The sequence below is a fragment of the Camelina sativa genome, chromosome 12 (genome assembly GCF_000633955.1).
Source record: "Camelina sativa cultivar DH55 chromosome 12, Cs, whole genome shotgun sequence".
Classification (NCBI taxonomy): domain Eukaryota; kingdom Viridiplantae; phylum Streptophyta; class Magnoliopsida; order Brassicales; family Brassicaceae; genus Camelina; species Camelina sativa.
The window spans coordinates 7,468,600-7,480,115 of record NC_025696.1 but is presented as its reverse complement, the minus strand read 5'-3'; the positions used below and the strand labels follow the sequence as shown (position 1 = coordinate 7,480,115).

Here is an 11,516-nt window from a genome sequence, read left to right as displayed (position 1 = left end):
TCGATTTAATTGTTTATGGCTGTGTCGTTTCTTCAAATAGATGGGATCACATTGTCTAATGGGTTCGAATCAGATAGATGTGGCCCAATAGAAGTTTCATAAGCCCATAAATATCATCTAAAAAACGCAGAAGTAGTGTCTCTCAGCCGTTGGATTTATAAAAAAGAAACCTAGAGAATATGAACCGTTAGATTAGGGTAGATGCCCTACAACGATTCGCCACTTTTTAAAGAGATAAAGAGGAATCCGATGCGTCCAAGTACAAAAAGCCACAGGGGGCCAATTAGAGAGAGAGAGAGATCTTTTTATTTTCCAGATTTCAGTCCTATTTTGTGTTATTTATTTACTTTGTTTCATATATCTTGTTTGATCGGAGTCTGAATCTCTCTCGTCGTTCTCTATAAATTCTTTGTATTTGTGCACCGGACGAGAGAGTCTTAAACGATGTCTGCAACCCAGGAGGAAGATAAGAAGCCAGGAGACGGTGGTGCTCACATCAATCTCAAAGTCAAGGGACAGGTTCTTTTTCTACTTTTTTTATCCTTTTGTTTTTGAAGATTTGGGTTTCGGATTTGAAGCTCTCGTGTAGCTGCAATTAGGGTTTTATTTTCTTTCCGATTTGGCTACTCTCTCGTTTAACAATTTTAGGGTTTCGTACAACAAGCTCAGTGTTGGTGGTTTTTTTTTTTTTTCTTTTTGGTTTTTGGATTTGACTGGACAAAGTTGTTTATGAAATTCTACAATCCTAATTTGGATTTTAGGTGTGAGTTGTATATAGAGCTTGTAAGTTCTGTTGGTTGTTTGAATGTGTTTCACAATTTTGCAATGGTAAAGTTGAAACAGTTGTTGAATGTTATAAGGATTTGTGAACGATGCTGCCAAACTATTGTCTGGTTTATTATGCTTGATGTGAGTTTGTAATCTCTCGCCATTATTAAGTTTTGAGTGGTGTTTATGTTTGGAATTCTCATTAGTAAAAGCCCACATTATATATGATATGGAGACTTATTCAGTTTACTAACCCAAAACAGAGAGACTTTAGAATTCCCAAAAGAAAGAAAGACACAAGATTTCAATTATTGTTTCCTATGCTATCTCTGAACTTTTGTTAACAGTGTTATACTTTTGTAATGTGGTTGCCCATATAGGATGGAAACGAGGTCTTTTTTAGGATCAAGAGAAGCACTCAGCTGAAGAAGCTTATGAATGCTTACTGTGACAGGCAATCCCAGGACATGAACGCCATCGCTTTCTTGTTTGATGGACGTCGTCTTCGCGCTGAGCAAACCCCTGATGAGGTATATATAACACACATTATTCAATCTACACATGCTCTTTTTTTTACCCTCTTAAAAAAAAAGTTGTAGCTTTTCATTATAACGCTAATAATAATCCTGATGCTACTACAGCTTGACATGGAGGACGGTGATGAGATCGATGCCATGCTCCATCAGACTGGTGGCGGTGGTGGTACTGGTGTTGCTATGGCTATGGCTATGGCTATGGCTTGACACTTCCTCCTCCGGGTTTTAGTAGGGCTTTGTGTGATATGGAATGGTTTAAGGAGTTATCGGCATTATTAGGATATTTCCAGACTTGTTTTTTTTTTTTTTAATCGTGGCCATTATTAATCTCTCTAGAAGAAACTATGAATTGTGTATGGTCATTCAAGGTTAAAAAGAACCATTCGGATGATTTTTCGTCTTTGTTCGTTTGTTATTTGGATCCTCATCCTATGTTACTACTACTATTTGGGCTAAAAGGTGTTATTAACCCGATTTATCTATAATTTCTTGGGTTTATAAAACTAATTGGTAAAACAAGTAAATGAAACGATGAAAAGCCCTTATTGAAGGAATATGTAGCTCGTTGAGATAATGGGCGAACAATTTATAAAATCCACTCAGACAATGGAACAAAATACTGTAACTTGAACCTTGGTCTTGTTTGTGATTGTAGTCTATACACGATGTGCTTAACAGACAGTGATTGTGATGGTTCATGATCACAAGACACACCCATGATCAAAACAACCAGTACTGTCTCACAAGACACACCCATGATCAAAACAACCAGTACTAATAAGTACTGTCTAATACACGATATGCTTAACAAACAGAGATTGTGATTGATGATCACAAGACACACCCATGATCGAAAGTACTGTCTATACACGATGTGCTTAACAAACAGAGATTGTGATGGTTGATGATCACAGGACACTCCCATGATCAAAACAACCAGTACTGACATAAGACACCCATGATTGATGATTCAAAACAACCAGTAAGGCAGTTATAATAGTACTGTCTCATTTTCTGACACGTTAAGAATAACATGTACGTTGATTTTAGATAGACTTCGATACACGCACTTGGCTGAGACGGAAACATACTTAAGCGTTAAGACCACGACTTCGAATGTATCATATTTATAGAATAATAGTCATCATCGAGAAGAACATATATATTCATCATAAACACGAACTTATAACAACACTAATAAAAAAAAAAGCAAAGCTAGGCACAAAATACCCACAACCATCATTAAAACACCAAGAAGCTTCAAATGCAACTAGCAAGAGAGTTTGCTTATTTAGGCTTCTAATTATACATACACACAACCAAGTCACGTTATTGTTCACTGAAGGACAATGCACTCAGACGCAGTCCCGTTTGTGATCGGACCTCCATGGATACGATTGCTTTTCTGGTTAACACCACCATTAGGGATTTGCTGGTGAACTATGGTTCCTTCAAGATCCTCCTCCTGGTCACTACAACCTATGGCTTCAAAGATGAGAGTATTAACCTCCTTAAACCTTTCCTCTGACAGAGAAGCTTCTGCAAGGAGCCTCCAGGCATTCTCCTCTGAAGCTCCTTCGTAATCCTCTTTCCTCTTCAGCACCATGTGACCACTTATCTCCCACACGGCTGGGTTCACTTGCGTTTCCAATACCTCGGGGCTTACTTCACCTAGAGCCTGTTTCTCTGCGTAACACTGCAATTTATATATTGAAACTGTTATTCACTTTTATTGGGTGGATTCAAAACATGTAGTGATCCAACGGTTTGAGCTAATGTTATACCTGTGGCATCACGAAGATCTGCCTTCCACAATCAGCGATGAGGATGTTGAAAGGTATGTTGTTGTTCTGGAGGCAAACGCAGGCATCTGACACAGTATCAGATAGGTCTTGCATAGAGCTTCCACCTTCAAAGAGAAGACTTCTCACAGGGTAATTCAGAAGCTCTGAGATTTTCACACCACTAACAGTGGTTATCATCTTCTTGGTAGGAGCTCTCTCAAGTGGGAAAGGCATGGCCAGGTAATATGCCTGTTTCCAACAAAATTACCACCAAAACAATCAATACAAGTTATCTTAGATAAGCCGGGAAAAAAAGGAATTATGCATGGGTCACTATTAGGTATACCTGAAAGTGAAGATGGTTGATAGTGGCAAAAGCACCCAGGCTGTTGTAACCTAGTCTGAAGTAAGGATTAGCGGCCTCAGCAGCCATGTGAACTGCAAGCAAAAGGCTTTTGTGATCGATCCTCTGTGGCAAGCAGTCAAGAACACGAGGAATCAGCAGCACATGCCCATACTCGATCGGGCTAACCTGTTAAAAAAAACAATAAAGAATTAATCTTTTGCTATCAAAACCAATCAAAGGAAAACAAAATAGAGCTCTCTGCAAAAGATTCTTTACATTGATAGCAACAACACTGAACGAATTCTCAGGATCAAGAGGCATGCAGGGGAAGAACTGAACTTGACCATCTTCGCCAGCTTCAAACTGAAAGAGCAGCTCTTCTTGACCAACTTTAGTGAAGTTGAATTTGCTGCCATCAAATGACTGCAAAACCTTATCCACACGGAACTCGGTTGGCCTCTTCTTTAGGTGACGACCCTCGTTTAGCTGAGCAACGAAACCATACTTCCCCGGGATAACCTATATAACAACAAGAGAAAACAATCTTAAGAAACAATGTAAAACAGAATCTCGGATTGAAACAAACATCACTAGATTGTCAAACAAGGTATAAGAAAGACAATTACTTTGGTTTCGCATGCAGTGACATCATAGCGGAAAAGTCCTCTTTGGAACCTATCCTCCCACTGAAAACATTAAAGAATTGATTAATATAATGATTACTCAGCAGAATCCACTAAACTCGTTTTGATCTATGTATGCAAATAATTTTTACCTCTCCGAGAACGAGAGACTCGAGAAAAGCCACAGGAGGCTCTTCAGCTTCATGGCTGACCACAATCTTCTCTCTGGATTTTTCCAGATTCTTACAGGCATACAAAGGAAGCCTAGCACCTGAAACAAACGTAAGTGAATCAAATAGGTAAAATTTAACAACAACAACAACAAAAAAAGACGGTTCAGCTTTCAAAACGTACCATTAATGCAACATGCGCCGAGGCAATTCCGTCCACAGCCAACGGATTCATCAGCCGCCTCATCCTTCTGGTAGTTCGATACGACAGTCGGAACTCTCTTAATTTTCAACATTCTCTCAATTCCTTCTAACCCCCAAAAGATAAAATCGATAGAACCAAAGCAAATAGAAAAAAAAAAGGAATCTCTAACACAAACCCTAAAACCTAGAAGCTAATATAAGATTGGGAGATGAAGTAGGAACCGCCTCCGGCAAGAAAGAGGAGATCAGAAGGGCTGCCGCCTTCAGACGGCAGAGCTCCACGTCCCCCGTGCGGCAAAGGATTAGTTTCGATTAAACAACCCTTACGTCGAACTATACGGACATGAAAGCTAACACCCGGAAATATCCCGTGTATAGCCGTGATGCCGATCACCTGATGTCCCCAATTTTTTGGTGAAAATCGAAAACGCACGCCGGAGAAAGATTTACAGATTTCACCGAACCCGACACTCAAAACAGCAAAAAAGGAGATATCTTTTTGATTTGGGTTTATACAATTTGATAAAAGAGAGATTTGATTCCTAGAACAATTTGGTTTTTGCGGATACAGTGTCTTAGGAGATATCGAATGGGCTTTAAATAGAGATAGGAGATGAGTGAACCAGAGAATTTACTAACGACAAATATATATATTAAAATTAATTTTATTTTTATTTTTTATATATAACTTTTCTTTTCTCTTTATTTTTTCTGTGGTTGTGATTCGGACGTGAAGTTTCTTTTCTATTAATTATTTTATTTTTTTCCTTAACTATTTTTTCCTCGTGATTTCCTTATCTTGTCTAACTTAGCTAGTTTACCAAAGTTTTGGTTAGTCGGCTAAAGATTAAGAACAAAAATCGAATATACGAATAGAAAATGTTAGGATCAGTGCAAAGAAGATATATACATTATCTATTATGAATTATACTCTATGTAAATATGTGTTATTAAAATATAGTTATCAAATAAATTTAAGTGGGATTGTAGTTTTCTGCATGCAAGTAAGAGACTAGCTACTGCTATCTAATAAGAGGTTGCAATCAAATATACGCAATAGAAAGTTCATGTGGCATATATATCTCGGTAAAATAAAAGGTAGTAGTTTGTGTTTTTATTGTTGTTTTATGTTGTCATTACATAAAAGTTTATATGGTCATGCTTTTTCATGAGACGATGTGTGGTTGTAGCAACTTCTACGAGGCTCAGTTGGGGTAACGAGGACCATCGTTCATGTTCAGTCGATATATTGCGAAGCTAAGATTTTAGACTTACGTATATAGAAATAATGTGAATAGTTTTAGACCATAGCTTTTGGAGAGTTTTGTTTCTTTATGACATTATTACCAAATTACAAATGAACAAAAAAAAACAAAAAAGGTAAACAAAAAAAACAGAAGTGAAGATCCTCGGAATCTAAGGAAAGGATATAGTTCTTGAACCACATAATTTCGTGGTCCATTGTTTTTGTTTGGCAATATCTACAAATCGAAGCCCTCCTCCTTCCATTACGTACCGATTTACCGTTAGTTTTATTTTATCAAACCATTTATCATGATCTTAAGACCTCAACATGTAAATACGAATTTATATTGCATCAAGAAATTAAAGATACCACCCAAAAAAAAAATTCGTATGTGTAGTTAAAGGTTTGAATAGTTATGGCGGTGGCAGTGTCACTACCATGCATGTAAGTCAAAATTCAAGCGGTCAACAGCAATGAAATCAAAATAAATAAGTGGTATATATTGAATCATAACTGCGGTTGACCCAAGGGAAGAAAACTCAAATCCTCTTTAGTCAAGCGTTTTTGTGGTCATCAGTTTCCAGAGGAACATCTTCTCTATCTACATGCAAACATCATATTTTTATAGAGTTTTCTGGCAAGTATTTGTTAATCAGCCAAAGAGAAACCCCAAATAAATGTTTTAACTTGTAGAAAAACCCAAATATGGAGAACAGAGCCCTTAAAATGGTAACAAGCTCTTTAACTCTAACGACCAAATGTGTTGATATATTGTGAATACACATTGGTTTATCGCAAAAGAATTAATATATTTCTAGTAATTAATCGACAAATATCATTATATTAGTAAAAGAGAAATACAAAATTATTTTTGGATCGGATCATAACTAGAATTAACTATTTCGGATACAGGTTGAAAAATATTGGAAAACCATGCATGGGTGATCCAAATTACACATCTATATTTTTATTCCTCGAACCAAATTCAAACAAATCTGAATATAATTTCTCGAACCAAATCCGGTAAAGATTAATCCTACAATTTATGCAACATTAAAATGAATTAGACGAGATATGACATATTAATCATAAATTCAAAATATATATGATTACGAGATCTCATAACTTTCTCCTAAGATCTCATATTCATACCAAATACATATGATTACCAGATTTATTTTATTTATTATAAACAATAAATTATATTTATTATATAAACAATTGTATATTCGACTGATATAATGTAGTCAAGAAACATAGGGTACACTATATTATTAACTTAATTTTATGTGTATTTTATCCCCTAATGTTATCATACACTAACATAGAGATACAATCTTACTACATATTTGAGTTATTTAAAATGAACATGTATATAAAATTTTCCCCCGCGCTGATCCTAATAACTTTATACATAATCTTACAAATATATAATAAAAGAGTAGACTAATCCCAAATATATAATAAAAGAGTAGAATTTAACAGAAATGAAAATTTAACTACTTGAATAACACTAGATTCTAAATTAATTTAAAAAACTAGTTAAATATACTTAATCCACTAACAACAGAATTTAAAAGACTTGATAAAATGTTTAATCGAATAACACTAGAATTCAGTTTTCTAGTAAACTCTTTCACATTCGCATGTCCAATGAAAGACTAATTACCCTGCATGGAAGCATTCCTACGATAGGCCACTTAGTCGAAAAATAAGAAGAAGTAGTTGGGTTGGGTTGGGTTGCCTTGCGTTTTTCACGAGCTTTACTTTCTTTCCAATTGAATTGTATTTTTAATGCAAAGTAACTATTCTCCATTTGCATAATATTGCATAATTTTTTCATGATATTTGCATAAGTTTTGCATAATATTTGCATAATACCTATTTTATTGTTTGTTGTAATTATCTTGTTTTTATGATAAACATCTATACCACAACTTAAATAAATAATCTTAGCAGAATGGATATATATATATATATATATATTTATCTTCATTAAAATTTTAAAATATTAGTATTTATCATTTTTTGCATCCTATAAAATTTGTTTTAGATCTGCCGCTTGATTATTACTATATCCTACTATATTAATTGGGAAGTACCAATATAAAATTAACATCATAAAGTGTAAAAAAATTACATTGTCATGCCATTGGCTTTAAAGGCAAATGTTTAATTTTTTTTAGTAAAGAGGAAAATGTAATTTAAATATAAGACTAACAAAATCTTTTAAAATAATTATTAGTTTCTAAAAAAATATATATTTTCTATCTTTAATTAATTATGGACGAAAATTATTAATTAATTTTAAAATTTTGTAAACCAATCAGAATTTTTAAAAGTAAGTTTTAATATCTAAAAAGTATCCAAATTATTATTTTAATAACTATATTTGGAAGATTTTCAATTATGATTCTCTTATCATATTTCTTTTATTATATTTAAAAATTGTTTTGAATTATCATAAAATACATATGATAAATAAATATAAAAATTGTTTTATTTTCCTGTATATATTGTGATCTGAATTTTTTAAAACGAAGACATAATGAAAAACGTGTGTTTTTAATTTCCACATCGGTGGGTTGGTAAAATTAAAATTATGTGATTAATAAAATAATAAATTTTATTTGCTCACAATTAGAATATAATAATTAATACATTAAAATAGTTCACAAAACAATGAAGCAAATACAACCGTCAAACAATATAAATTGATAATATACATCAAACAAATTAAAATACGATAATATTCTAAAATAATTAGTATGTAAAAAGGTATATGTAGATTTACCAAACAATTGTAATATTAAAAGTAAATACTGCCTCAAACAAAATAACATTTTAAACAACTATAACAATAACTTTTATTATTGTATAATAACTTTTGAAACAAAATGTTGATTCATGCTTTATAGCACGACATATATTCTAGTATATAGATTATTTCTTGTCAATAATTCACCACACAATCGAGTCAATTTTTAATTATCATTTTATGAATAACTTTCCCACATACCATGAATTTTGTGAATATTTATCATGACATACAAAATTACAAACGAACAAAAACAATGAAGGAAAAAAAAAAAAAAAAAAAGTGGAGACTCACGGATCTAAGGAAAGGAAAGGATGTTCTTGAACCACATAGTTTAGTGGTCCATCATTTGTTTTGCAATATCGACACAAATTGTACGCCCTCATCCTTCCATTACCGTTAGTTTTCTTTTATCATCATGATCTTTAGACCTCAACTCGTAAATACGAAATTCATGTTTTGGACATTATCAATTTTTATTGGCAACTACTCCGAATTTGCTACTTGCTTATAGAAAACGGTTTTTCAAACCAATGATGGAGAACAGAGCACTTAAATGGTAGTCCACATCGCAAACCCAAACACAACAAGCTCTTTAACACTAACGACCAAATGTGTTGATTTTTGTAATGTATATTTTATCACAAAGAATATATATTTCTAATAATCAACAAAAGTAACATTATACATAAGCAAGTTTACAATAAGTGTTTTGAGTGATAGTTACTATGTTGCTTTTTTGGGGTACTCTCGTGGTCCAAAAATTGTGGAACCAACCCTGACATTGGTGCTTCCCATTTCAATCTGCAGTTCCATAAGTTCAAAGAAGTATAGTCAAATACCATCTTCTACATTTGAGGTTCCTTGGATGAAAGTAAGAGAACATTCAAATGATTCTATGCCAAAGATATTATAAGAGAGACAAAAGATATTACCGCTTGCTCGAAGTCACCCGACATGCCCATGGACAGTTCAAATTGATCCTCAGCCACTCCAAGTGCCTTGCACACATCAGCTCTACAGTTTGAAAGTGTCTGTCCAGTTGAAGAGGGAAATAATAAACCTTGATAAGTAAAAGTGTAGAAATAACCCGCGAGGGTTTTGTAGAACAATAGCCTTATATATGAACATGTACACGGATAGAGTAGATTCAGTGGCATACCCTGAAGTTCTCTGGAGTAGACGTATAGTCAGGCATCCCAATAGTCATTAATCCGGAGAATACAAGATTCGGACAGTGGAGTTTCACATGTCTTGCTAGCTCTACAACACTGGAAGGTTCGATTCCAGATTTTGCTGCACCAGTTTAAAGAACAAACAGTTAGCCAGCCAATGGACGAAGCAGGACAACCATATCAATTTACAGGACAGGTTGGAAAATATACTCACACACTTCTCCGCTTGTATTCACTTGGACCAGAACCTTTAGTGGATGTCTCCCAAGGTTTGAAACAGCTCGATCTAGATGGTTTGCTACCTATATGATTCGAGTCATAATCAGTTACAAAATGTTGCAACAAAATAAAACATCAAACCAAAACCTCTTAGCAAACTCAATTGCGCAACATAACACTGCTTTCTCATCACTCTAATCTTAAACTATCTTACAGAACATCTATGTATCTGCTAGTAGTTATCCTTAGAGAGAATCCAATCTTAGAACTGAAGTTATGAGTGAAGTTATATTACCTTTTCGCCATCTACACCATGAACCATTGCCAAGTTAGGTACTCCAGCTGCAAACATTAGATTACAAAAAAGAGTTTCACTTTCACAAACCCTTAATATCAGTAGTTACAATTCACTCCATAAAGCTTGAAGAGTCATTATGTATTCAAAGATAATTGGAAATTTTAAAAGTCACACTCAGTAGCGTTTTGGCTTTGTTGCTCTGCAAATGTCCCACGAAGTGCCACTCTATATCTTCAGGAAGCTGCATATACCAAACAAAATTGAACGAGAAACTCGTTACCATCAAAGTATGAACTGTAAAATTGAGACGGCGAGGTTCAATCTCTAAACAATACTGAGAATCAATCGTAGATATAAATTGATGAACCTGTGGAGCTTTATCGATGATTTCCTGGACGTAATTCTCGCCGAAGCAGCGGTGTCCTGCATCGTAGATTTGGCGGATAAGTGAGACCGGTTTAGTCTTTGAGACCGCAAGGACCCTGACCCGCTCCGGATCTCTTCCTACTTGCTCCGCCGCCTTACGAGCCCTCAGAATGACAGACCGGAGAGCAGTTGCGGCGGTTGCCTCCACCGCTGGAGCTGCCATCGCCACTCGTTCGTAGGAGAACGCACGCCTAAGCAATTTGGGGCTATTTTCGGAAATTAACAATTTTCGTCGTGGTCACAATTTTTCCCCACGTGATTAAATTAGTTTATGGCTTTTGGATATTGTGATCCACGACGGTCCACAAGCTCGTTAATAATTTTTTTGATTTAAGTACTACGTATTAGAATTAGTTTATGAGTTTTGGATATTTGCATAAACAAAATCAAAAATCGTATTTTTTTTTATATACCCGTTCAAAACTTTATGGGATTCAAAATTACATACACCACTTATTCATTCAACTTGGACATAATAGAGATTTTTAATTATGTAGCTTTAGTTAATTAGATTGCGGTATACTATATATACGCGAGCCCCGGCCCTTCTCGTGTGATGGATCAATCAATATTCACGCGTAGTTACATAGACCATAGACGCACAACTCGCCGAGCACACACGGATTGCTACACTGTCCACAATGACGTTTGTCGTAAGCCAAGTAAACGCATTGCCCGCGACAACATGTTTGTGAGAACTTGCATTTGTTTTTACACGCGCCGCAGTTCTTGTCGTCGTTGCTCACGTCTATGCATTTGTTGTTGCAGCATGTCACCGTCGAGTTGTTTCCTCCGCCTCCGTAGAGATTACATATTTCAGGGTCCTTGTTGCAATGGTCCGCAGCGTTAGGGTTTCGCTCGCCTACTTCCTTCTGAGCCAAGAACCGACTTGGCCTTATAGTC

General features: G+C 35.1%; 4 protein-coding genes across 4 annotated transcripts; 1 reads left to right on the top strand and 3 right to left on the bottom strand.

Annotated features, from left to right (window-relative positions):
• Positions 259-1,747, top strand: LOC104730705 (small ubiquitin-related modifier 1). The gene is made up of 3 exons (XM_010449902.2): positions 259-519; positions 1,149-1,298; positions 1,410-1,747. The coding sequence occupies exons 1-3, from the start codon at positions 445-447 to the stop codon at positions 1,509-1,511; spliced, it is 327 nt and encodes a 108-aa protein (XP_010448204.1). The 5' UTR covers positions 259-444; the 3' UTR covers positions 1,512-1,747.
• LOC104730704 (GDP-L-galactose phosphorylase 1) lies at positions 2,446-5,021 on the bottom strand. Its single transcript, XM_010449901.2, has 7 exons — positions 4,412-5,021; positions 4,210-4,328; positions 4,061-4,120; positions 3,711-3,953; positions 3,435-3,620; positions 3,089-3,337; positions 2,446-3,000 (listed from the first exon to the last, which is right to left on the bottom strand). The coding sequence occupies exons 1-7, from the start codon at positions 4,521-4,523 to the stop codon at positions 2,641-2,643; spliced, it is 1,329 nt and encodes a 442-aa protein (XP_010448203.1). The 5' UTR covers positions 4,524-5,021; the 3' UTR covers positions 2,446-2,640.
• Positions 9,098-10,859, bottom strand: LOC104730703 (proline synthase co-transcribed bacterial homolog protein). The gene is made up of 7 exons (XM_010449900.2): positions 10,555-10,859; positions 10,362-10,428; positions 10,185-10,231; positions 9,885-9,972; positions 9,658-9,791; positions 9,431-9,529; positions 9,098-9,299 (listed from the first exon to the last, which is right to left on the bottom strand). Exons 1-7 carry the CDS (start codon positions 10,774-10,776, stop codon positions 9,222-9,224), a joined length of 735 nt encoding a protein of 244 aa, XP_010448202.1. The 5' UTR covers positions 10,777-10,859; the 3' UTR covers positions 9,098-9,221.
• On the bottom strand, positions 11,186-11,512 carry LOC104733274 (stigma-specific STIG1-like protein 1; the record flags this gene model as incomplete). Its single annotated transcript, XM_019233502.1, has 1 exon — positions 11,186-11,512. A coding segment is annotated over one exon (327 nt), but the record flags the coding sequence as incomplete, so codon positions are not given.

What these genes read in the sequence shown, in the direction of transcription:
- LOC104730705 (XM_010449902.2), top strand. Translation starts at nt 445, where the DNA reads ATGTCTGCAACCCAGGAGGAAGATAAGAAGCCAGGAGACGGTGGTGCT. An exon ending in ATCTCAAAGTCAAGGGACAG is followed by an intron (nt 520 to 1,148) that starts GTTCTTTTTCTA and finishes TTGCCCATATAG; the next exon opens with GATGGAAACGAGGTCTTTTT. An exon ending in CTGAGCAAACCCCTGATGAG is followed by an intron (nt 1,299 to 1,409) that starts GTATATATAACA and finishes ATGCTACTACAG; the next exon opens with CTTGACATGGAGGACGGTGA.
- LOC104730704 (XM_010449901.2), bottom strand. Translation starts at nt 4,523, where the DNA reads ATGTTGAAAATTAAGAGAGTTCCGACTGTCGTATCGAACTACCAGAAG. An exon ending in TCAGTGTTGTTGCTATCAAT is followed by an intron (nt 3,621 to 3,710) that starts GTAAAGAATCTT and finishes TTTTTTTAACAG; the next exon opens with GTTAGCCCGATCGAGTATGG. An exon ending in TCAACCATCTTCACTTTCAG is followed by an intron (nt 3,338 to 3,434) that starts GTATACCTAATA and finishes TGTTGGAAACAG; the next exon opens with GCATATTACCTGGCCATGCC.
- LOC104730703 (XM_010449900.2), bottom strand. Translation starts at nt 10,776, where the DNA reads ATGGCAGCTCCAGCGGTGGAGGCAACCGCCGCAACTGCTCTCCGGTCT. An exon ending in ATGGTGTAGATGGCGAAAAG is followed by an intron (nt 9,973 to 10,184) that starts GTAATATAACTT and finishes CGAATCATATAG; the next exon opens with GTAGCAAACCATCTAGATCG. An exon ending in CTACTCCAGAGAACTTCAGG is followed by an intron (nt 9,530 to 9,657) that starts GTATGCCACTGA and finishes TCAACTGGACAG; the next exon opens with ACACTTTCAAACTGTAGAGC.